Here is a 26,766-nt window from a genome sequence, read left to right on the forward strand (position 1 = left end):
TCGTTGAAAGGCATCTGCTAAATGTGTAAATGTAGGGCCCACTGATCAGTGCTTGAACCACTGAGTCAGACCATTATGATCTCTGCCTAACTAAAAATCTGCTGGGCTCATGAAGGACTGGAGGAAGGAGGAGAGCAGAGGCCAGTGGGCCTGCTGGCGACGGGGAAGGCTTTCCTCGCTCCTCACTGGCTTCATGACCTTTTTACAGAACGATTGGTGAAGCACTAGACTGGGCCAATGGGAAAGAGAGTGGCGGCGACTCAAGGCCGGGTTGTGTCCTGTGTCCTGATTGGTCCAAATTCTGTTGCAGAGCGGATGCAGAAGATCAAAGAGCTGAGGGACTCCCGTGAGGGGGGGCCCAGCCCCTTCCTGTCCCAGCTGATGCGGCTGTCCAACCGGACCCTGGTAGGGGCATGCCTCTCCATCACCAGCATCCGATTTCAATACCACTCATAACAGCAAGAAGGATGACAATGATGTGTATTCATATTTACGCTACCAGTCAAAAGTTTTTGCAGATACTGAGATTTTCTACATTTGCATGTTACTCGCATAACATTTAACAAAAATACACTCAATCTTCTTTGCTAACAAATAAATTTATAGTATGTTCACCATTTGAGTAGCTTTATAAGCAGGAAAATGTCATATGTTTGATTCATCAAAGTAACCTCCTAACAGTTATAATAGCAGAGGAAATTTTGAATCATTCTTTCTACAAGGGACATTAAATACTGCTCTGTTTCATCCCATGAAACAGTTAATTAGTGCATTTAAAGTCAAAGGACAGCCTAGAATTTAACTGCTATCACCACACAACCAGTTAATAGGATGATAGACATGTACTGTTACATACTCTTTCCATGTTATAAAGGGAACTTGTTTTATTTGACTTATATTTTCATTTATAGTTCTTCACTCAACTTTCCACTGCTTGGCAAGAATACAAAATCTGCAGTTTATAAAATAAATGGAAAAGTGGTAAATCCTGTGGTTTGCAAAAACATTTGACTGTAATTGTATTTTAATATTTTATGTCACATTACAATCCACGGTAAAATGTTGTTTTGCTCCCTTTCTCAAATTCCTTTCTCCTTGGGTACTGGCGGGGGAGGGGTTACTTCCCGACGATACACGCCTTGGCTGGGAGCAGAGCGCGAGGGTGCTGGATGCTTCCCAGAGGGCGCTGCAGGAAAGCCCAGGGGGGCTGGAGCCCTTCGACGTGCTTTCGCTAATCCAGCTGTTACGCCGCACGGCTGACGTCGTCAACGGGGGCAACCAAAGCCGGAAGGAAGCGGCCGCTTTCAGCAGTAGCTTCCTGGCCGTGGCGGACAGGATGATCGACCAAGAAAACGTGCCTGGCTGGGAGGCCGTCAAGGAGGTAATGTGGCATGAATTTGACCACCAGAGGGCAGTAAAAGCCAAGGAACACTAAAGGACTGTCACTCGCGAAGCAAAAGTTTAATCCCACAATACAAAACTTCGAGGTTTTCTCAAGGATTTAGACAGCTTCAGAACTAAGTAAATCCCCGACCCCAACACCAAAGGCGGCCTTCTTTTGTCATTTTCAGTGCAGCAAATAACTTGCAGAAAAGACAAACACAGTAAGATTGTAACAGAGATAGTCACCTTGAAATCAATACGGACTGTGTTTATATGGAGGAAAGAATAATTTATTTCCATTTAATTGTTTATTCTCAGAAGAACGAGCCAGCCTAAGAGTACAAACAAAAATATTTGGAAGCAGGATTCAGAAAGTGCAATGAAAAGTATTAATACCAAGCGGCACGTTTCAGCCTTGTTTCAAACATTCATTCAGTGTCTCTGAGGGCAGCTTCCCCGTGACTCCAGCACACAAACGACCCGTTAGCGTTTCCACACTCAGAATCACTGTTGCTTTGATCCTCACCCTGCTGATCCCATCGGGGTCTCCTCTGACGCTGCTCACGGCGCCCCCTTGTGTACGCTCCCTTACTGTAGGTCGTGAGTGGACCCATGGCTGTGGTCAGAAGCATTGACCACTTGGTGACGAACCTCGAGAGCCTGCTAGTGGACGAAGATGATGACCTTCTCATAAACGGTGACAACATCAGTGAGTAGCCCTGCCTCCTCAGTACAGACCAGGGGTCACCAACCTTTTTGAAACTGAGAGCTCCTTCTCGGGTACTGAGCCATACGAAGGGCTACCAGTTTGAAACGCCCTCCTAAACTTATCTAAACTTCATGTATAATAAACATGTTTTAAATGCTTTATTTTAGATATTGTCATTTTCAAATCTATATAAATGCAAATGTGATTAAAGAAGAATAGCAACAGGATAAAATTAAATTTTAGAGGCTGCTCACTGGTGAGTTGTGCTATTTTTAGAACATGTCCGGGGGGGGGGGGGGGGGGGGGGGGTCCAGGAATGTGTCATGTAGACCGCTGTTAATTTGGAGCAAGAGGGGGTCCAGGAAGCTTTCATGTGGTGCTTGGGGGCATCCTGGTGATAAATTGATAAATTACTCCAACACCTATTTTGAACAGAGAGCACCATCTAGTGGAGTAAAAAAATTACAGCAAATGGTTCATGTGGCGTCATTTTGTCCCTCGTTATCAAAAGCCGTAATACCAATAGCCAGCTTGGTCCCTGCAGAAGGTCTCAAAAACAAATAATGTACCAGGGTCTATTTGGTCTCCTTGCAAGATTCTCTGTTCCTTCTCCTCAGAGTTGGAGGTTCAGCAGAGAAGCCTGGAAACAGACACAAGCACTCGTGGCTTCTGCAGGCCAGCAGCAGAGAACGAGTCCCGCCTAGATTGCATCGAGGTCCCATCCCAGATGATGAAGTCACTACACAGCAACGGTATGGAAGCTTTAGTATATGAACAGTGTGACTCAGCTATACAGATTTAATAGGTACTATTTCACTCACCCCACATTTGATGCCAATGCGCAGGTTTCCAGAAGATCACCTTGATGAACACCTGGTACGGCTCACTCCATCCATTTCTCACTAGAGATGGGAAACACCAGCCTTTTTCCTGTTGAAGGCAACATCAACCTCCTTCCTGCTGTTAGCGACGGTACTCAGAAGTAAGTTTTGGGTTTTCTGTTGTTACTATTGTGTAGGCACTGCTGTCCAAACTAATGTACATACTTCACAGTTTTACACATAGTCAAATATACTGGAGTATACTTTACTCTTTAATAGTCACTTGAGAATTCACCAATAGGGATGGGATTACGGATGATATTTTGGTCAGGACAGCATGGTGGTGCAGTGGTTAGCACTGTTGCCTCACACCTCTGGGTCCCAGGTTCGAGTCTCCGCCTGGGTTACATGTGTGTGGAGTTTGCATGTTCTCCCCATGTCGTCGTGGGGTTTCCTCCAGGTTCTCCGGTTTCCCCCCACAGTCCAAAGACATGCTGAGGCTAATTGGAGTTGCTAAATTGCCCGTAGGTGTGCATGTGTGAGTGAATGATGTGTGAGTGTGCCCTGCGATGGGCTGGCCCCCCATCCTGGGTTGTTCCCTGCCTCGTGCCCATTGCTTCCGGGATAGGCTCCGGACCCCCTGCGACCCAGTAGGATAAGCGGTTTGGAAAATGGATGGATGGATGGATGGATGGATTTTGGTCAGGAACCTAGATAATAATCCACTGTGGTATTCTCTTCCCTCACCCTGGAGCTCCATGGCTACATGCTGTGTTTTTTGATATATGGAGGCCAGTCGAGATAAATTGGATGGTGGACCCCGGATAAGCAGAAGATAATGAATGGATGGATGGGTGTTAGTTTGAGTAGGGTGGGAGTTGACCAACTTCCTCACTGTCTCTGCAGGTATATTGGTGCAGTCCTGGGCTCCTCTGTCATCTCTAGCATGGTTCTGGGTCAGGGCCGGCGAATCAGCACCGCCGTACGTTTCCACCTGCAACACAGGCACCAGGTGAGCCCACCATTTTGATGTTGACGTCCCCATCGCTGAGTCCACATGGCTTTCGATAACATGAGGCGTTTCTCAATAACAAGAAGGCAAAGATCGTACTTGTGGACTTGGCAAGGCCAATCTTACTACTCTGATTCCTGGGAATTAACTTGGAGCGCAATGAATCATGGGATTGGTCTCGTTTTGTGAGGATGCAACTGAAGAACTCTTGATATTTGGGGGCGGGGCAAGAACGACGTCCGGGAATTTTTACCGTCCTCCGTACTTCTGTACTTAGTCTTGGAACTGGTCTTTGGCAATGGATGATGACATAAAACAGGTACATGAGGACACAAGTACGGTCAAGTACACAGACTGAGAAACACACATGAACAGCTTTAGTTTATGGTTTGATCTGGACTGCAAGTCCAATATTAAACCCTTATGTCATAAACTGACTCAGCAATAGGGAGCTTTGATGTAATTTTCTGATTTCATTTTCCCAGAATCTCCCAGGAACAGAATATGACCCCGTCTGTGCATTCTGGGATTTTAATCTCATGTGAGTAGCTTTTCGCCTCTTAATCTCGGCCCAAACTGCATACTGATGTTGCAGTTTCATCAAGGGCCATTTACTTTTCTTATGTCTGTCTTTTTGGTGGTTTTAATGTCTGTTGTGAACAGTGACAACTTGAGTTTCAACTAACGCAACTTCACAGAGTCACTAAAATAAAGTGTCCGTTTAAGAATCGCGCTCAGGACACCTGAATCTTGGCGTTTGCGGCAACCACAGGTGTAGTTATGTTGGACTCTGTGGATATAAGGGATCCACAGGTGATTCTCAGACATGGTCTGTCTGGAGCAGGAGGGGGTCCAGGAAGCTTTCATGTAGACCGCTGTTAATTTGGAGCAGGAGGGGGTCCAGGAAGCTTTCATGTAGACCGCTGTTAATTTGGAGCAGGAGGGGGTCCAGGAAGCTGTCATGTAGACCGCTGTTAATTTGACGCAGGAGGGGGTCCAGGAAGCTGTCGTGTAGACCGCTGTTAATTTGGAGCAGGAGGGGGTCCAGGAAGCTGTCATGTAGACTGCTGTTAATTTGGAGCAGGAGGGGGTCCAGGAAGCTGTCATGTAGACCGCTGTTAATTTGGAGCAGGAGGGGGTCCAGGAAGCTGTCATGTAGACTGCTGTTAATTTGGAGCAGGAGGGGGTCCAGGAAGCTGTCATGTAGACCGCTGTTAATTTGGAGCAGGAGGGGGTCCAGGAAGCTTTCATGTAGACTGCTGTTAATTTGGAGCAGGAGGGGGTCCAGGAAGCTGTCGTGTAGACCGCTGTTAATTTGGAGCAGGAGGGGGTCCAGGAAGCTGTCAAGTAGACCGCTGTTCATTTGGAGCAGGAGGGGTTCCAGGAAGCTCTCATGTAGACCGCTGTTAATTTGGAGCAGGAGGGGGTCCAGGAAGCTCTCATGTAGACCACTGTTAATTTGGAGTAGGAGGGGGTCCAGGAAGCTTTCATGTAGACCGCTGTTAATTTGGAGCAGGAGGGGGTCCAGGAAGCTCTCATGTAGACCGCTGTTAATTTGGAGCAGGAGGGGGTCCAGGAAGCTGTCGTGTAGACCACTGTTAATTTGGAGCAGGAGGGGGTCCAGGAAGCTGTCGTGTAGACCGCTGTTAATTTGGAGCAGGAGGGGGTCCAGGAAGCTGTCAAGTAGACCGCTGTTCATTTGGAGCAGGAGGGGTTCCAGGAAGCTCTCATGTAGACCGCTGTTAATTTGGAGCAGGAGGGGGTCCAGGAAGCTGTCATGTAGACCGCTGTTAATTTGGAGCAGGAGGGGGTCCAGGAAGCTCTCATGTAGACCACTGTTAATTTGGAGCAGGAGGGGGTCCAGGAAGCTGTCATGTAGACCGCTGTTCATTTGGAGCAGGAGGGGGTCCAGGAAGCTTTCATGTAGACCGCTGTTCATTTGGAGCAGGAGGGGTTCCAGGAAGCTCTCATGTAGACCGCTGTTAATTTGGAGCAGGAGGGGGTCCAGGAAGCTGTCATGTAGACCGCTGTTAATTTGGAGCAGGAGGGGGTCCAGGAAGCTCTCATGTAGACCACTGTTAATTTGGAGCAGGAGGGGGTCCAGGAAGCTGTCATGTAGACCACTGTTAATTTGGAGTAGGAGGGGGTCCAGGAAGCTCTCATGTAGACCACTGTTAATTTGGAGCAGGAGGGAGTCCAGGAAGCTGTCATGTAGACTGCTGTTAATTTGGAGCAGGAGGGGGTCCAGGAAGCTCTCATGTAGACCACTGTTAATTTGGAGCAGGAGGGGGTCCAGGAAGCTTTCATGTAGACCGCTGTTAATTTGGAGCAGGAGGGGGTCCAGGAAGCTCTCATGTAGACCGCTGTTAATTTGGAGCAGGAGGGGGTCCAGGAAGCTCTCATGTAGACCGCTGTTAATTTGGAGCAGGAGGGGGTCCAGGAAGCTTTCATGTAGAACGCTGTTAATTTGGAGCAGGAGGGGGTCCAGGAAGCTTTCATGTAGACCGCTGTTAATTTGGAGCAGGAGGGGGTCCAGGAAGCTTTCATGTAGACCGCTGTTAATTTGACGCAGGAGGGGGTCCAGGAAGCTTTCATGTAGACCGCTGTTAATTTGGAGCAGGAGGGGGTCCAGGAAGCTTTCATGTAGACCGCTATTAATTTGGAGCAGGAGGGGGTCCAGGAAGCTCTCATGTAGACCGCTGTTAATTTGGAGCAGGAGGGGGTCCAGGAAGCTGTCATGTAGACCCCTGTTAATTTGGAGCAGGAGGGGGTCCAGGAAGCTGTCATGTAGACCGCTGTTAATTTGGAGCAGGAGGGGGTCCAGGAAGCTGTCATGTAGACCACTGTTAATTTGGAGCAGGAGGGGGTCCAGGAAGCTGTCATGTAGACCGCTGTTAATTTGGAGCAGGAGGGGGTCCAGGAAGCTCTCATGTAGACCACTGTTAATTTGGAGTAGGAGGGGGTCCAGGAAGCTTTCATGTAGACCGCTGTTAATTTGGAGCAGGAGGGGGTCCAGGAAGCTCTCATGTAGACCGCTGTTAATTTGGAGCAGGAGGGGGTCCAGGAAGCTCTCATGTAGACCGCTGTTAATTTGGAGCAGGAGGGGGTCCAGGAAGCTTTCATGTAGAACGCTGTTAATTTGGAGCAGGAGGGGGTCCAGGAAGCTTTCATGTAGAACGCTGTTAATTTGGAGCAGGAGGGGGTCCAGGAAGCTTTCATGTAGACCGCTGTTAATTTGGAGCAGGAGGGGGTCCAGGAAGCTCTCATGTAGACCGCTGTTAATTTGGAGCAGGAGGGGGTCCAGGAAGCTTTCATGTAGACCGCTGTTAATTTGGAGCAGGAGGGGGTCCAGGAAGCTCTCATGTAGACCGCTGTTAATTTGGAGCAGGAGGGGGTCCAGGAAGCTCTCATGTAGACCGCTGTTAATTTGGAGCAGGAGGGGGTCCAGGAAGCTTTCATGTAGAACGCTGTTAATTTGGAGCAGGAGGGGGTCCAGGAAGCTTTCATGTAGACCGCTGTTAATTTGGAGCAGGAGGGGGTCCAGGAAGCTTTCATGTAGACCGCTGTTAATTTGACGCAGGAGGGGGTCCAGGAAGCTTTCATGTAGACCGCTGTTAATTTGGAGCAGGAGGGGGTCCAGGAAGCTTTCATGTAGACCGCTATTAATTTGGAGCAGGAGGGGGTCCAGGAAGCTCTCATGTAGACCGCTGTTAATTTGGAGCAGGAGGGGGTCCAGGAAGCTGTCATGTAGACCGCTGTTAATTTGGAGCAGGAGGGGGTCCAGGAAGCTGTCATGTAGACCGCTGTTAATTTGGAGCAGGAGGGGGTCCAGGAAGCTCTCATGTAGACCACTGTTAATTTGGAGCAGGAGGGGGTCCAGGAAGCTGTCATGTAGACCACTGTTAATTTGGAGCAGGAGGGGGTCCAGGAAGCTTTCATGTAGACCGCTGTTAATTTGGAGCAGGAGGGGGTCCAGGAAGCTCTCATGTAGACCGCTGTTAATTTGGAGCAGGAGGGGGTCCAGGAAGCTCTCATGTAGACCGCTGTTAATTTGGACCAGGAGGGGGTCCAGGAAGCTTTCATGTAGAACGCTGTTAATTTGGAGCAGGAGGGGGTCCAGGAAGCTTTCATGTAGAACGCTGTTAATTTGGAGCAGGAGGGGGTCCAGGAAGCTTTCATGTAGACCGCTGTTAATTTGGAGCAGGAGGGGGTCCAGGAAGCTCTCATGTAGACCGCTGTTAATTTGGAGCAGGAGGGGGTCCAGGAAGCTTTCATGTAGACCGCTGTTAATTTGGAGCAGGAGGGGGTCCAGGAAGCTTTCATGTAGAACGCTGTTAATTTGGAGCAGGAGGGGGTCCAGGAAGCTTTCATGTAGAACGCTGTTAATTTGGAGCAGGAGGGGGTCCAGGAAGCTTTCATGTAGACCGCTGTTAATTTGGAGCAGGAGGGGGTCCAGGAAGCTTTCATGTAGACCGCTGTTAATTTGGAGCAGGAGGGGGTCCAGGAAGCTCTCATGTAGACCGCTGTTAATTTGGAGCAGGAGGGGGTCCAGGAAGCTGTCATGTAGACCGCTGTTAATTTGGAGCAGGAGGGGGTCCAGGAAGCTGTCATGTAGACCGCTGTTAATTTGGAGCAGGAGGGGGTCCAGGAAGCTTTCATGTAGACCGCTGTTAATTTGGAGCAGGAGGGGGTCCAGGAAGCTGTCAAGTAGACCGCTGTTCATTTGGAGCAGGAGGGGTTCCAGGAAGCTCTCATGTAGACCGCTGTTAATTTGGAGCAGGAGGGGGTCCAGGAAGCTGTCATGTAGACCGCTGTTAATTTGGAGCAGGAGGGGGTCCAGGAAGCTGTCATGTAGACCGCTGTTAATTTGGAGCAGGAGGGGGTCCAGGAAGCTGTCATGTAGACCGCTGTTAATTTGGAGCAGGAGGGGGTCCAGGAAGCTCTCATGTAGACCGCTGTTAATTTGGAGCAGGAGGGGGTCCAGGAAGCTGTCATGTAGACCTCTGTTAATTTGGAGCAGGAGGGGGTCCAGGAAGCTGTCATGTAGACCGCTGTTAATTTGGAGCAGGAGGGGGTCCAGGAAGCTGTCATGTAGACCGCTGTTAATTTGGAGCAGGAGGGGGTCCAGGAAGCTTTCATGTAGACCGCTGTTAATTTGGAGCAGGAGGGGGTCCAGGAAGCTGTCGTGTAGACCGCTGTTAATTTGGAGCAGGAGGGGGTCCAGGAAGCTGTCGTGTAGACCGCTGTTAATTTGGAGCAGGAGGGGGTCCAGGAAGCTGTCATGTAGACTGCTGTTAATTTGACGCAGGAGGGGGTCCAGGAAGCTGTCGTGTAGACCGCTGTTAATTTGGAGCAGGAGGGGGTCCAGGAAGCTGTCGTGTAGACCGCTGTTAATTTGACGCAGGAGGGGGTCCAGGAAGCTGTCGTGTAGACCGCTGTTAATTTGGAGCAGGAGGGGGTCCAGGAAGCTGTCGTGTAGACCGCTGTTAATTTGGAGCAGGAGGGGGTCCAGGAAGCTGTCGTGTAGACCACTGTTAATTTGACGCAGGAGGGGGTCCAGGAAACTGTCGTGTAGACCGCTGTTAATTTGACGCAGGAGGGGGTCCAGGAAGCTGTCGTGTAGACCGTTGTTAATTTGACGCAGGAGGGGGTCCAGGAAGCTGTCGTGTAGACCGCTGTTAATTTGACGCATACATCACACATAAAACACCTTGTCCTCCAGCCTAACAGATCAGCTGCATTCAGCCGTTCTTCACCCAGACACTTAACTTCTTTCAGCTCATAAAATTACAACACTATTTATCAGGGACAATAAAGTGTTAAAAGACTTAAAAGGCTGAATCAAACCATGTACAGTAAGTACTGAGATGTGCATTTGAAAAACTAAATATACACTTATATTATACAGCAGAGATGCTGTGTAGGTGTTTAAATTGTACCTGCAGTCTGGAGCATTATGGTAGAAGCGACACACGCTGTGCAGGGTTACTGAGATGATCGTATCTGCTGAGTGGTGTGCAGGGTTACTGAGATGATCGTATCTGCTGAGTGGTGTGCAGGGTTACTGAGATGATCGTATCTGCTGAGTGGTGTGCAGGGTGACTGAGATGATCATATCTGCTGAGTGGTGTGCAGGGTTACTGAGATGATCGTATCTGCTGAGTGGTGTGCAGGGTTACTGAGATGATCGTATCTGCTGAGTGGTGTGCAGGGTTACTGAGATGATCGTATCTGCTGAGTGGTGTGAGGGTTACTGAGATGATCGTATCTGCTGAGTGGTGTGCAGGGTTACTGAGATGATCGTATCTACTGAGTGGTGTGCAGGGTGACTGAGATGATCGTATCTGCTGAGTGGTGTGCAGGGTTACTGAGATGATCGTATCTGCTGAGTGGTGTGCAGGGTGACTGAGATGATCGTATCTGCTGAGTGGTGTGCAGGGTTACTGAGATGATCGTATCTGCTGAGTGGTGTGCAGGGTGACTGAGATGATCGTATCTGCTGAGTGGTGTACATGGTTACTGAGATGATCGTATCTGCTGAGTGGTGTGCAGGGTTACTGAGATGATCGTATCTGCTGAGTGGTGTGCAGGGTTACTGAGATGATCGTATCTGCTGAGTGGTGTGCAGGGTGACTGAGATGATCGTATCTACTGAGTGGTGTGCAGGGTTACTGAGATGATCGTATCTGCTGAGTGGTGTGCAGGGTGACTGAGATGATCGTATCTACTGAGTGGTGTGCAGGGTTACTGAGATGATCGTATCTGCTGAGTGGTGTGCAGGGTGACTGAGATGATCGTATCTACTGAGTGGTGTGCAGGGTGACTGAGATGATCGTATCTGCTGAGTGGTGTGTAGGGTTACTGAGATGATCGTATCTGCTGAGTGGTGTGCAGGGTTACTGAAATGATCGTATCTGCTGAGTGGTGTGCAGGGTGACTGAGATGATCGTATCTGCTGAGTGGTGTGCAGGGTGACTGAGATGATCGTATCTGCTGAGTGGTGTGCAGGGTGACTGAGATGATCGTATCTGCTGAGTGGTGTGCAGGGTGACTGAGATGATCGTATCTGCTGAGTGGTGTGCAGGGTGACTGAGATGATCGTATCTGCTGAGTGGTGTGCAGGGTGACTGAGATGATCAGTAGCAGGTCCTCAGCTTTCCTCGCTTTGCTGTCCTTCAGGCCTGAGACCGGTGGTGGCTGGTCCACCAAAGGCTGCCATATCATATACACGTGGCCTGACTCTACTTCCTGTTACTGCAACCACACCACCAACTTCGCTCTGTTGCTGCAGGTCTACGAGGTCCAGGTACATTCGTCTCCTCAGGAGTTAGCATCTTAGCGTCCCGGGCAAGTCAGCACTCAGACAAACTGTTAACATATAGTTCTTACACTCGTGCTGTGTGTCGGCACAGATTTACCCGGGTTCAGCGCGATTCCATGAACGCCTTCCCTTCACTCTGACTCTTGTTTGTTACAGAGGAGCCCAGACAGTGAAATTTCAATGCAGATGCTGACTTTCATTGGCTGTGGAGTGTCGCTGTGTTGCCTGACCTTCACCTTCATCCTCTTCATCGTTGTGGGGTGAGGACAGTGTTGTATGTCATTTATAGCATCTCCCTTCATCTGACACTTTGTGTCCTAGACACTCTATTTATGACTGAGTGCTGTTAAGGTCATATTAAGGTCATATTGAAGCTGAGAGAAATTTTAGACTGTAGGGTTAGGGGTCTCCAAACGTATCAGAAGTGAGATATACCTTTTACAAAGAATCTGGGAAGCTATGTGTTTCATATTAGATTGTAATGGGGGGGGGGGTTGCAATGGTTAAATTAATTCTCCTTTCGTGTCCACTGTCCAGTGTACCATCACAGTGTGGTGTTATTCCTAGTGAATACGCAAAATACAAATAAAAAACAATTGATTCCATACCTAATACGTGTCGTGCAAGCTACTCTTTGGCTCCCTGCAGGTTAGCAGTAGCTCAAGGTCGATGTATTGGAGACCACTGCTGTAAATGATCTGCTTATATTTAATGGTGGCTGGCAAACAGTGATGTTTGATTAGCTGAGATGAGACAGTCAGACAAAAATCAAAGAAAAATGAAATAATGAGAACCTTTTCTTCCTGCTTTAATTTCTCCTCAAACTACAGGGTGCCCAAATCAGACCGTACCACTGTCCACAAGAATCTGATTGCAGCTCTGGGTATTGCAGAGCTCTTGTTGATGTGCAGTGACACAGCCACAGGCAATCAGGTCTGTATCTACCCCCGCCTCGGTTTTCCTATGCTGCCCCCTGCTTGGGAGGACACAGAGAGCTAGTCTTGTTTATGCAGCTGTAGTGGAGAGCTGATATTCAAATAAAGTTTGAAACGTAAGAGATTCTGTCACAACAAATGTTATATTTCCTTTTGCAGGAGTTGACTGCTTATATTTTTGTTGGCTTCACTTTATATTCAATTTGAAAATAATTTAAGAGTATAAATCAGGTCTGGGGGGCAGCATGGTGGTGCAGTGGTTAGCACTGTTGCCTCACACCTCTGGGACCCAGGTTCGAGTCTCCGCCTGGGTCACGTGTGTGGAGTTTGCATGTTCTCCCCATGTCGTTGTGGGGTTTCCTCCAGGTACTCCAGTTTCCCCCCACAGTCCAAAAACATGCTGAGGCTAATTGGAGTTGCTAAATTGCCCGTAGAAGTGCATGTGTGAGTGAATAGTGTGTGAGTGTGCCCTGCGATGGGCTGGCCCCCCATCCTAGGTTGTTCCCTACCTCATGCCCATTGCTTCTGGGATAGGCTCCCGACCCCCCGCGACCCAGTAGGATAAGCGGTTTGGAAAATGGATGGATGGGTGGAAATCAAGTGTAAGTTTAAACCAAAACTGCCTTCTGCTGTACCCCTGGTTCGCTCTAGGAGTTGTGTCTGGTAGTGACAGCCCTGCTGCACCTCTTCTTCACGGCCTCCTTCACCTGGATGCTTGTCGAAGGCTTGCTGCTGTGGAGCAAGGTGGTTTCGGTGAACATCAGCGAGGACAGGAGGATGAGGCTGTACTACGCCATCGGCTGGGGTACCTGGCACACAGACACCAGCTTTGCAGTCTAACAGCTTCAGATCCAGGAACTAGCTCTAGAACTCGATTTCGGTCAGGTCTAAGGATGGTTCCTGAACCATTTCGGTTTGATATTTTATTCTGCGTTACACCAATTAAACATGGCAGTATAACCACTGACAGGTGACGTGCATAACCTTGATTATCTCATTACAGTGGCACCTGCCACAGGGGGGCATTATATATTAAGCAAATGAGCAGTCAGTTCTTGAAGCTGATATGTTGGAAGCAGGAACAATGTGTGAAAAAGGGGGAAATTTGTGATGCTAGAAAACTAGAGGTCTTGTGAAGTCCAGAGCTGTTTCACTGGTGTGACGCTGGTCTACACAATATTAGGCAGGTGTTCCTAATGTTATGGATCATTGGTGTATGGTTGGGATGGAGGGAAGTGTGGTGGTTTCGAACATGAACTCAGAAACCATTCAGTGCTGCTGCTAATCCCTGCAACAACTTTGTTTCTAGATCCAGAATGAGCTGCGGACAAATTTATTCAAAAATATTCCTTTATTTATCTTTCTAAACTGTGCAAGACGTGCCCTCTTCTTAACAGTGCAACTGGAATTGAATAAAATACTGTTTAAAAATCCCAAATCAAGATAAAATCTTCAAATCAATAAACAGTAACACTTTACATTAACTGCACCTTCATAATGCTTTTATATTGCATTCATAAAACGTTCAGAACACCTTCATAATGTATTCATTAAGTATTCATAATACATTCATAAACATCATGTATGTACACCTTAACATCCTAACATCCCTTAACAGGCATAATATACATTAATAACAAACATTATATAATAATAACAGCATGTAATGCTTGTTATTAATGTATATTAAAGCTGTTAAGGGATGTTAGGATGTTAAGGTGTACTTGCATGCTGCTTATGAATGTTCTATGAATGCATAATGAATGCATTATGAAGGTGCACTGAATGTTCTATGAATGCATAATGAATGCATTATGAAGGTGCACTTAATATAAAGCGTTACCAAATAAACTAAGGTTTGCATGTGCAGCCTTTCAGCGTGGTTTGCCCTTTTAACAATCTTCGCTCTGGCGGTGGTGAATTGAGCTCACTGTGGTGCCGTTGGACATGCTGAAGCATGTTCGTCGTGCTATTTCTGTATGTTATCAGTCAATGTTTGCACGCGGTTTTAGTCTTGTCTGTGCTTTTCTCCCCGTTTTCGTTTGTGATTACCGGAAAGCTAAAATGCTGCCACACCGCCGATTTAAGATCAACTGACGTCGTAAAATAAAATGTAATATTACACCAGTTTTACTGTTAGGTAGCGTGATGTTCTCCTAACGTGGCGATTCATTTTCCACATCAGCTCGTTTAAATCGTTATACATTTCCATCGATTTTTAACTGATTTTTAACTGAAGTTTGTTCTCTGATCTTTGGAAAACTAAAACGTCACGTCAGTTTAAGGGTACCGGCTCTTCTCGGTGCGCTGTGCGTAGGTTCGTCTCACCTGCATGGACCTCAGAGGGCTGTGTCTATCAGGACAAGGCCAGAAATAGCATGTGATCCATGTCTTTGATGGCCAACAAAAAGCCAATCAGAACATTCCGAATACTAGGCTTTTTAGAGGGGGGGGGGGGGGGGGGTCACTGACCAATTAAATCGTATTTATATTGTGTTATTGGCGTCTTTATTCTACTCTGCTGACATATTTTCAGTACTAAAGCAAAAAGGTGATATTTGCTATTGTTCAAAGAGGCCTGCTTTCTGATGGTTGTGCTCCCCCCGTATAGGGTGTCCTGTTATTGTCGTCGGCCTGACCTTGGCTGTCTCCTTTGGCAAGTACAAAGCAGACGACCGCTGCTGGCTCAACGTGCAGCATAACACCATTTGGGCCTTTGCAGGACCTGTCCTCTTCGTTCTGTCGGTAAGTCACAGTTGTGTGCTGGTTTCCTGTTCTGGCATTTCCAGTCCACTGGGCAGACCTCTGGGGTGTGGCAGGGTGGGCGTTCTGAGACGAGAAAAAGATTTGAACGCAAACTTACGTCACTCAGAAGGTTTGGAAAGTTGCTGGTTTGAATCCCGTGCTCAGGGGAGTAAACACATGTCTATGCAGTCCTTGAAGGAGGCCCTGGGGATGCTGGATTAAAAGTCTAACCCTGGACTCTCACCTCGATATGCGTCTGTCTTAAAAATGAGGGCAAAGCACATGAAAACTCATACATTTCAATGTAATTGTACAAATGACAAAAAAACATTAATTTCATAAAGCACATGAATGTCGTCATATTCTACCACCATATTCTAGCTATTTTATATCTCCCTTACAAAACATAAACACATGCAGGAACTTCTATAAGCAAGAGTGCAGAGCAAACCATGGTTATGTATTTAAGGTCGGTACAACATCGCTCCCAACCTGCAGCACCAAGCATGAGCAGTGCTGCCCGATTTTCACCCAGCAGGACCCCTGGCTCTCTTCAACAGAGGACACTGGGTGAACCCAAGTAGAGATTAACTGTTAGACGGGTCGACTGGAGTGTGTGGTTTGTTACGAGGCTGGATACCGAGGCTCAGCGGAGCCAGAACTGCCTTACAGAAGGTGAAGAAGGAGCCATGGCGGGATTTTGAGAGGGTTGCGTCTAGTTTGACATCATCACATCTCCATGTGTAAATTTTATTCAGCCGCCATCCACGGATCTGTTCCTGACAGCCTTTGCTCATCCTTAGGTTAATGCCGTGGTACTGTGGCGGGTTGTCGTGGTGACCGTTTCCAGCGCTCGGCGCCGGGCCAAGATGCTGACGCCCAGCTCGCTCTCTCGGCTGCACGCCCTTGGCCTCGTTTGGTGAGTTACAAGTACAAACACTCCTCGCATTGTGCTTTTAAATGCTCCTGCATGCTTCTTCTTCCCCAGCAGCTCAGTCCTTGCAGCTGATATTTCACATATAAAGATCTGCTGGAGAGCTTGGAGTAGGGAATGGGTACAGTTTGGGACTGAAGGCCAGTCTACACGTCGCTTTTCTGCGTGGCCTTACGGGCCGTGCACAGGATGAGTGACGTAAATTCGCCATCATATGCATCAACTGCACCTGTGCCAGGAAATTGACTAGATGCTTCCAGTAGGTGGCAGCACTAACTCTCACAAAGCAGTGGTCATTGACAAAAGAGAAGAATGGTTGTTGTTGTAGAAGGCGCAGAGGTGACCAGATATCTCATTTTTCCATACTGTCCAGACTTTGTACCGTATAAAATATTTTCAGAAGCAACACTTCTGTAGCATTTTTAAATCTTGGCAATAAAATTTGCCGGTCGTGGAGAAAGGAGATGGTCCCAGCAAGTGTTGTCATAAGGATTTCAAAAATGCCATATTACCTTATTACCCACATAAGGCTACTCAGAGTAAAACTCTTCATAAAAAGTCTAGCTGTTTCACTACACCGCTTGTATTTGTGTTTGTTGCAACACATCTGCCCACTGCTGGTCTGATGGAACACCATTCCTGATTACAGTCGTACGCATTCACGGACAAATGCAGTACGTACAAACGTGCACACAGAGAAGTGAAGTATGAAGTAGGCTTTACGCCGGGAAAGTGCGCTGCTGGCATAGTGAGGCACGAGATTCGCAGGTAACGATGCAATAGTGAAACACCAACACATGTGCAGGATTCCCACACTTTTGCTGACACCCCTGTCCCAAGAGAGTCCCAGCTTCCCGGAGACCCAAAGCCTTCCCTGGACACCCATCAGCTGGGGGGGGGGGGTGCGTCTTCACTGTCGGTTCTTCACAAAGGGCTCCTCCTGATGTGAGAAGCGAGGGAGGGAGAAGACGGGAAGCAAAAAGGCTGGAACTCCCCGGATTTAGGGAGCCAGCGTGGGGGGGCTCAGGCGGGGGTGTAGCGGTGCTTATCAGCGTCGCACCTGGGCTCCGGGCAGAGCTGCTTCTGCACGGAGGAGGTGTGCTGTACCCCACTCTGTACATACTGTTTAGCCTATATGGGCACAAACACTGTCTCACACCACAACAGCTGGGCTCTCTGACGTACAGTCTGAAGATCTGTCTGAACTCACAGCGCCAAACAGGCACACACATACACCCGCAGCTACGGACATTTACGCTCTCAGAGCCACACTCACACACAGACACACACATACAGGAGCTTTTGCACAGAAACTCCCACACAGAGCGGATCTTTCCATTGCTAGAAATGTTTCTTTCCTCAGAGACATGTTAATCTAGCGCTACACACGCTGCCTAACACACGTCCCTTTACCCGCACAAACCCAAACATGTTTTAACACACCGAATACTACTGTTCAGCGACTCAGCCAATGTTTTTCAGATTTTTAAAAAGTAGCATTGGTTTTTCCGATAAAAGGGCATTTGGTATTAGCTGATGGCCTTATCCTAAATAGCACACAGGGTTATTTATTTGCACAGAGAGATGCTTTATTGGAGTAATTCAGCTTAAGAGCATTTTTAAACACCAGCAGAATGACCTCCGTGACTAAGCCGGGCACATTTATTAATGCAGCAAATATTAAATAAGATGTTACAGGAAAATAAATGACGGCAGGGTATTTGTCATTTGGCAACTCCGAGTCATTCAAATTGACTCTGAGCTGTAAAATATTTTAGAACTCGCGGTTCTTTGGCTAAACTCAATTAAAACATTTTTTTCCGAATTCGTTTGAACTTTCCATCGAATGTGACTAAAGATGACATGCAGAGAAATGGACTTGTTCATTTTGTCCTTGCGTTAGCGGCTGAAGGGTGAAAATTCAATCTGTCAGATCCGGGAAGCGCATTGTGGAGAAACAATGGCGGCTTTCGCGGAGATCCGAACCTGAGGCGCGCCTCGCGTCCCCGTGGGAGAGAAGTACCGCCGGTGTTCGAGTCCGCAGCTTGGCGCGCTCCCGTGCGTTCCGCCTCTACTTTCCAGCCCGAACCCAATGACATAATTCGTAGATAAAAACGTATCTTGCATAGGGCAAGCGGGTGTGGAAAATGAATTAATGAGCGTATTTGTTTTGTCTGTTAATTAGCGAATTTCATTATTGTAGCTGTAGCAGGAAAAAAGTATTAATTTACACAAAAAACGTTATAATAGTGATTATATAAAAAACATGATATCCATTGGCCTACGCAGTGATTTTTGTTTGAATAACATCCCACACACACACATTCGTGAACCAAAACAGATCAGATTATCTGCTTAATGCTTAAAGAACGAGAGGAATCTTTCTGAAATGATGTCGGCGGAGCGCAAAATTGGGAATAACAATATGATTTAGACATAACGTACTTTTTAGTGAATAAACCACGTCTGTGTCACAGTTATTTTGCTCCTGGTGGATACGCGAATTCGTTAGTAGTAATGCTCCTGCTCCTTGCGTCATTAGCGACGGCTGGTGTCTGCCTAGTGGCTCTGCTGACGTTGTCTTCGGGCTTGTTTAGGGCTGCGACCCGACCCGTCCTGATCCTGCTCCCCGTGCTTGGCCTGACCTGGCTCTGCGGGATCCTGGTGCACCTGTCTGTGGTTCTTGCCTACCTGTTTATTGCCCTCAATGCTTTCCAGGTGAGCATGCTTCCCCGACTATCTACTCGATGAGCATTCATACCTGAGTGTGTGTGTGTGTGTGTGTGTGGATTAGGTTTATATTACATTGTGGGGGGCAAATGCCCAGAATGTAATAAAAATCAGTTATTTTGATGTTGTGGGGACCATTTTTCAGGTTGTTTGTTTACTAATGATTAAGGGTAGGGCTGGGTAGGGGTTAAGGTCGTCATGTTGGAATTAAGAGTTTTCCCCATAGAAATGAATGGAGAGTCCGCACAAAGATATAATTACAAACCTGTGTATGAGTGTGTCTGTGTGTGTACGTGTGTATAGGTGATGTACAATGTTGGGCAGGGCGTGGCTGGGGGGGTACACTACCGGGGAGTGGAGGGATGGTGGAAGAGAGCAGTTCTGAAGGGCAGGCCAGAGTGGGCAGAGTCTCAGCGCCTAGCCCATTGGCCCCATCCACCATTCACCTCGTTATCAAGCCTGCGATAAGCCACGCCCACGTGCCGCATAAATCAGACCTGCCTTGGGGGGCACTTCCTCTGGCTCTCGCTGCTGCCAGCCTGGCTCCTACTATGGCCGGCCTCTTAATTAATAACAAGAGGTGCCTGGCCCCCCACTGACCCTCCACAAGGTGCTTGTTAATTTAGATTTACTGTCAGTGTCCAGGGGAAGGAGATAAAGGGCTGATAAATGTATAAATTTGTCTGAAGGGAGGACTGCATGCTGGTATAATCAGCTGGGGGAATCGTCTGTGATGTCTGACCTCAATGAAAGAACATGCATACAGGAGACATACACCCCTATGCACACTCATATGTACACGTACGTACAGACAACATACACCCATATGCACGCTCTCATGTACACGTGCGTACAGAAGACATACACCCATATGCACGCTCACATGTACACGTGCGTACAGACGACATACACCCATATGCACGCTCACATGTACACGTGCGTACAGACGACATACACCCATATGCACGCTCACATGTACACGTGCGTACAGAAGACATACACCCATATGCACGCTCACATGTACACGTGCGTACAGAAGACATACACCCATATGCACGCTCTCATGTACACGTGCGTACAGAAGACATACACCCATATGCACGCTCACATGTACACGTGCGTACAGACGACATACACCCATATGCACGCTCACATGTACACGTGCGTACAGATGACATACACCCATATGCACGCTCACATGTACACATGCGTATAGAAGACATACACCCATATGCACGCTCACATGTACACGTGCGTACAGAAGACATACACCCATATGCACGCTCACATGTACACATACGTACAGACGACATACACCCATATACATGCTCACATGTACACGTGGATACAGAAGACATACACCCCTATGCACGCTCGTATGTACACATGCGTAGAGAAGACATACACCCCTATGCACGCTCGTATGTACACATGCGTACAGAAGACATACACCCATATGCACGCTGACATGTACAAGTACGTACAGAAGACATACACCCATATGCACGCTTACATGTACTCGTGTGTACAGACGACATACACCCATATGTACGCTCAGATGTACTCGTGTGTACAGAAGACATACACCCATATGCACGCTCACATGTACTCGTGCGTACAGAAGACATACACCCATATGCACGCTTACATGTACACATACGTACAGACGACATACACCCATATGTACGCTCACATGTACTCGTGTGTACAGAAGACATACACCCATATGCACGCTCACATGTACTCGTGTGTACAGAAGACATACACCCATATGCACGCTCACAGGTACACATACGTACAGACGACATACACCCATATGCACGCTCACATGTACACATACGTACAGACGACATACACCCATATGCACGCTCACATGTACTCGTACGTACAGAAGACATACACCCATATGCACGCTCACAGGTACACATACGTACAGAAGACATACACGCATATGCACGCTCACAGGTACACATACGTACAGACGACATACACCCATATGCACGCTCACAGGTACACATGCGTACAGAAGACTCACGCACTCACGCTCATGCACTCACACTCATGCACACATATAATGCATTGACAATGCTTGTATACATACCCACAGAAATCCTCCCCACATTTTTCTGAAGTAGGCCCCTTCTCTCTAATGATGTGTTGCACTTCTCCTGCCTGATCAGACTCTCACTTCGTATCACTGCATTGCGCTTTTGAGAGTTGCCTTATTGCACGTCCCTAGTGTCAGCACACAAACAGAAAAGTGTGCTGAAAACATGACAAAGAACAATTCCATAAAGAATATCTCCCTTTCATTTGACTTTCTGCGGGAATGGTTATCTTGTGCAGTAGCAGTTGATGTGCACCAGAGGGCAGTAGTGTTTCAACACAGCTAACCCAACAGTCAATCCCATCAACTCTACTCATCCAGGTTGGGGTCACAGTCTCCATTGTCCAAAAAGAAATCGGTTCCATTCTACACATCTTATTACTTGTTTATTCTCTGCGCAAAGCGGTCTTTTTACATGCCATGCTTGCCCTTTGCATTATACTAACTCGCTCTTTCCTCCCTGCAGGGTCTGTACATATTCCTGGTGTACGCCATTTACAACAGCGAGGTAGGCAACTGATTGGTGATGAGCTTTCTGCTGCGCGGGTCGGGGCTGATGGAGAACCCTCCAGCAGGCACTCGAGATCGCAGGACAAAAGCGTCCGGAGGCGCCGATTTACGCGCTAAAGTCTCCTTGCTAACAATGGCAAACCACAGATCTGATTTGATGATTTGTTTCTAGTCCAAGGACGCACATTTCCGAGACACGGCAGCTCATGGCTTTACTGTGAGGTGCTCTCGTCTGAAAGGATCTCATATTGCCTAAACTTTTCGTAGACGAGAGACGCCTGGTGAGCACACAGCTGTACGCAAAACGTGCACCAGAGTCAGTGAGTGTGTAAAACTCCTTTGAACTCCTTTGGACTGCTTTCAAGAGCAACATCCCTACTACTGTGGTCAACACATTATCTAAAACTTTATTACTAAATGCTATACATAGTTTAAGTAATTTTATTAGACACATACAGTGTGGGTGGCTCTTCAGTTTGAAGGCGGAACGTAACGCCCACATAAACATGACAGAAAACTGCAGTGAGGCTGTGATTCATATAGCAGAATGTCATTTCTAGTTTTATTTCGAAAACAAGCTGTTAGACAAGCAGCACTTTCTGCCATTTTGTCCTCTCTACGTTCACCAGCATTGACTGTCATTTTATAGAACTATATATGAAGATATGGGAAGCGACATGTACCTTAACCCTTAACGTTCCGCTCACGTTGTTAAGGATGTCGTTTCCTTTGACAGGCATTATTCACCCTGTTTTTGAAGTATTCTTGGATATTATATGTGTACGCATTCAGTGAATGCTATTATATACCATGCTAGCATTCAGCTGCTTTTTCTTTTGTCCATTTAGGTGAGGACTGCCATCACGAGAATCCAGGAGAAGAGAAAGGCATTATCTTTTACAGTAGGTTATCTGATTGGGTGAAAGTTGTTCGGTCAGGGTATGCTGATTGGGCAGCTAGTGTTTAGGGCTATTTTCTACTGGTTTTCCAGAACTGCTCCCAGCCCATTGGCTTCCTGCCCTCCCAGAGGACTCCAAATACTTCCTGGGCCTGCGGTGCATGTGCCGTGTCCAGCCCCGAGACCAGTGACACGTCAGGACAAGGAGGCGTGCCCACTTCCGGGTCAGTGGTCATCCAGAACGGTGAGTAGCATGTGACTCTCTGATCCACTCCACCTCAATTACACACGTCGACCCACCTATTGGTCATGGTACTTGACCAACCTCTAAGTCATGGTACTTGACGCATGTCACAGTCTGACCTTGGCTCTCAGAAGTGGACGACTGGGAGTGCGGTGTGTCCAACGTGAAGATTTCCAACTCCGTTAGGGACTGTCCTTGTTGACCTGAGTGTTGGCTATAGTGGTCGCCATTCATGTTTATGTTTGCTCCTGTCTTTCAGAGAGTTTCATGAAGGACCACATGGTGAGCTTCTCCTTGCGACCAGCTACAGCAGACCAGGTTCGTAACTTTGCTGAGTAAGGCATGTCAGCTTATAAGCAAGAAGCCAGCCTGAAATTCACGAGTCTTCTGTAAAATTTTACATTAGCTTAGTAACGCATTTCCTGCTCCGGCTTCGGAATCCCCACCGTCGATGAGTTCATCTTACCACAGACGCACTTAGAGGTTACTCTATATCCAGGAAGTCCACTGCTTCATTTTTATATAAGTTTTGGAAAATTTTGATAAGGAGGAAAGACTGTAGGCAAACAGAGATATCATGGAGACTTTCCCAGTGTGTCCATTCATCCATCAAGCTACATGTTCTGCTGGGAGTGCTGGTGTTTTGATATTTTGCCACAAAGGATAATCCTGTGTAGGGCAACATGGCGGCTCGGTGAGTAACTGTCACCTCACACTTCCAGGTTTGGGGGTTTGAATGAAGCCATAAATACACAAAACGGGTGGGGGAGGGGGGTTACCGGGAGAATCATCCAGAAAGCAACCCGTTCAATGAAGGTAATCCAGCGAAATCCAAAGGGAAAGTTCACACACAGTAAAATTCAGTCCATGAGGAACAGTAATAATCCACGGAGAATTATGGACGTATAGGAAGATTGCCAGTGGTGGCGTTTTATCGGTACTGACTAAAATAACTAATTTTACTTCTGTCTCAGACTTGTGAGATGTGAAATGCTGTTTGGTAAGTGTTTGTCACGTTCTAATGATAAAGAATAGGTTTATTCAACTCAGGAGCAAAAATCAGCCTTTAAACCCGAAAGATATAACCTTTTGACATTCATTGTGTTGATGTCAATATCGACTGAAATGAGCATATTTATCGCTGTGACATTTTTGGCCGTATCGCCAGGCCCTAGTCCAAAGGCACGCTTTCAAATAATTGGTGTTTATAGATGCCTGTGGACTTAGTGCTTGTTCCCTCTGATGCACTGGCTGTTCCCCAGCCTTGTGCCTTGTGCTGCCTGGAATAGGCTCCAGGCCCCACCATGACCCTTCCCCCGGTTAAGCGGTTGGGAGAAGAATGGATGGTTCATGCTTTGTGGCATTTATATACAGGAATCTCTGCAGAGCCCTGGAACCTGTGTGCAGTGCAGCAGTGCCTGATTGTTATTAAATATCAGCGAAGCCCCCTTGTAGGAGTTGATTAGCACGTTACAGCTTATATAGCAGTTTATAAGTAAGTGGTCATAATGATGCATTACTACATTAATCATAGTACCTTGAGTGATAATAATAATGATAATCCATCCATCCAGCTTATACTGCTCTTCCGGGTCGGGTCGCGGGGGCAGCAGTCTAAGCAGGGAAACCAGACTTCCCCTCCCCGGCCACCTCATCCAGCTCCTCCGGGGGAATTCCGAGGCGTTCCCAGGCCAGCTGAGACACACAGTCTGCCTCCACCGGGTGGGACATGCCCGGAACACCTCACTAGGGAGGCGTCCAGGAGGCATCCTAATGAAATGCCCGAGCGACCTCACCTGGCTCCTCTCGATGCGGAGGAGCAGTGGCTCTACTCTGAGTCCCTCCCGAATGACTGAGCTCCTCACCCTATCTCTAAGGGAGAGCCCAGCCACCCTGCCGAGGAAACTCATTTTGGCCGCTTGTACTCGCGATCTCGTTCTTTTGGTCACTACCCACAGCCCGTGACCATAGGTGAGGGTAGGAACGTAGATCGACTGGTAAATCGAGAGCTTCGCCTTTTGGCTCAGCTCTCTCTTCACCATGACAGACCGATGCAGCCCCCGCATGACTGCTGACGCCGCACCGATCCGTCTGTCGATCTCCTGCTCCATCCCTCCCTCACTCACGAACAAGACCCCGAGATACTTAAACTCCTCCACTTGGGGAAGAACATGGAATAATAATAATAATAATAATAATAATTATGTACTGATAATGGAGACAGATGTGGCTGCACAGGACATTAGCCCCATGGATTAGAAGGCAGCTTTACTACACCTGGGACTCCTCTTTTGTACCCCTAAGCAGGGCGCGTAACCTAAACTACTGAACTGATCTATGTCCCTTTGTCACGCCTCCCGTACCACCTAGCGTGCCAGGCTGCACGCCTGTGCCCAGCCAGTCTTGGGCACAGTGAGGGAAGCGTTCTGGATGGACAGCCCAACCAATATGCATAATAAGCTATTTCATTTATCAACAACTCGATACAGTGACACAGTCTGTAGCACTGTTGCTTGGCACCGTCAGGGTTTGACCTTTGAATCCCAATGTTGTGTGTGTGTGTGCACTGTGTGTGTGCACTGTGTGTGTGCACTGTGTGTGCAGTGTGCATGTGCTCCCTGTGTTAACTTGGGCCTCTGTCTTGCACTCCAGTTTCTTCCCGTATATCATAAATGTGGCATTAGAATTAGTGACTGTAAACTACCCCCATGTATACGCACATGTGTGTTCTCTGCAGCGGCCCGGTATCACCCCATCTCACTCCCTCTACTTCCTGGGTCATTGGCTCCAGGTTCACCCGAACCCTTTACTGGCTTGGAAAACAGATAGATCAATACAATAGGATTTACTTATTGTTTAACAGGCTGCTTCCAGATGAAAATGAAAAAAATGTAAAAAAAATCAGTCTCTAGCACGTATCAAAACATTTAACTTAGAAATGTGATGAGCTGCAGTCCTCATCTGGGATAAAGAGCTTTTAAGTTAGATAAGTTTTAATGATGATTAAATACAAAATTAAGCACATACTGCTGTATGTGCATTAACAGACGTGCACTACACACACGTGACGCTATTTAAATTTCCGAGATCTAACCAAAATTACTAGTTACCGATGACTGTGAAAGCTAGGCGGAATAAAAGTCACCATTTTTGTGTGGCTAAGAGATGTTCTGCAAGCCATTACGGTCATTATGCTAAAGAAAGTACGGTTGTTCTGGATATTTCTGGAAAGGCACATTTGCTAATGTCCTTTCTTTTAATTGCTTTTTTGATGTGTTGTTGTTTTTCTTCATCAGGTGGTTCAATTGACAGCGTTCAAGCCTTCAGGTAAGTCAGAGAATTGAATGTGCGGTAGAACCCGGTGCCGCTGCGCGGCTGGTCCGCGTGCGGCGCGTGCGAACGCCGCCATTCACACGCCGGTATTTCAAGGTGATTGCTGCGCGTGGGCTAAAGCGGGAGAAAGGCAAGGTTATGCCACTTAATTAATAATGCATATCACCCCAGAGGTGGCAAGAAATGCTAACTTTGACTCATTAGTCGGCTTCTTTCGTTCGTGTATGGTATGCATTTAAGTGTTTTGCCCTTACATTATTTCCCGCCCGACTAGCGACGTGTGTAATTGAGGTGAGCTTTTGGTCTGTGTCTCAGTCACAACCCAGATTCAAGCCGATATCTTCTCATTTTCCCATGCCAACAACCGCCGTCACCTCGTCGGCGTTCCGAAGCGCCCATAAGCGTTTGTTTATGGTCGCAAAATGGTTGCATATGAAGTGGTAATTGCACAGAAAATGAAGCTCTCCGTATTTTTCTAGTCATGACCTGTTGCAGCAACTGGGTCCGTTAAATCCTCAAATCCTGTAAGTTCCCTGAAATTATTTGGATTTTCTCTCAAACGTTCTTGAACATGTGCTACAGTAGACCAGTGGGCTGTTCCACCAGGCAGGATTTCTCAGTTAGCTTAGCTAACTAAAGATAGAAGTTATGATTCATTAATAAGAGGTGAGAAGCATTCATGTTGGGCAGTCATGATTTAAGAGCTTAACCTTCGTCCTGTGTTAGCTTTCTGTACACGTCTCTTATGTTAGACGGGTCAGTGCCGGCCAGTGTCTGAAATCAGCCATAAAATACCCTCAAAACAATTATTTATCATCCAATTTGTTTCTTACCTCTTGGTTACCTTGTTAGGCTTCTTTACCCATGAAAAGATTGGTTTTAATATTTTTGGTGTGGCTTTGTGGACCTTTCTTTTGGCAGCATACCTCGTTTTAAATAAAAAAATAATGGTAAAATAAGCCTCAAGTGAATTAAATAAACTGAATTGGTCTTATCTTGCCTTGCATGTCTGGGCATGCCTTGCCTAGTGATTTTTTTTATGTGTTAATCTTTTTTAAATAGACTTTCCTGATGCAGTACACAA

At 47.3% G+C, this 26,766-nt stretch overlaps 1 protein-coding gene across 1 annotated transcript in view; it reads left to right on the forward strand.

Moving 5' to 3' along the window:
• Positions 1-26,766, forward strand: part of LOC125728329 (adhesion G-protein coupled receptor D2-like) — a 35,483-nt gene that overhangs the window by 5,804 nt on the left and 2,913 nt on the right. The window contains 20 exon segments of the mRNA XM_049005313.1: positions 311-405; positions 1,115-1,381; positions 1,981-2,092; positions 2,710-2,844; positions 2,938-2,993; positions 2,995-3,074; positions 3,820-3,925; positions 4,411-4,466; positions 11,105-11,231; positions 11,403-11,506; positions 12,077-12,179; positions 12,833-12,986; positions 14,793-14,926; positions 15,730-15,845; positions 18,458-18,578; positions 21,164-21,205; positions 22,056-22,109; positions 22,199-22,349; positions 22,609-22,667; positions 25,646-25,676. Coding sequence (XP_048861270.1) covers positions 311-405; positions 1,115-1,381; positions 1,981-2,092; positions 2,710-2,844; positions 2,938-2,993; positions 2,995-3,074; positions 3,820-3,925; positions 4,411-4,466; positions 11,105-11,231; positions 11,403-11,506; positions 12,077-12,179; positions 12,833-12,986; positions 14,793-14,926; positions 15,730-15,845; positions 18,458-18,578; positions 21,164-21,205; positions 22,056-22,109; positions 22,199-22,349; positions 22,609-22,667; positions 25,646-25,676 — 2,103 coding nt within the window.

This window comes from Brienomyrus brachyistius, unplaced genomic scaffold, assembly GCF_023856365.1.
Source record: "Brienomyrus brachyistius isolate T26 unplaced genomic scaffold, BBRACH_0.4 scaffold237, whole genome shotgun sequence".
NCBI classification, from domain to species: Eukaryota; Metazoa; Chordata; class Actinopteri; order Osteoglossiformes; family Mormyridae; genus Brienomyrus; species Brienomyrus brachyistius.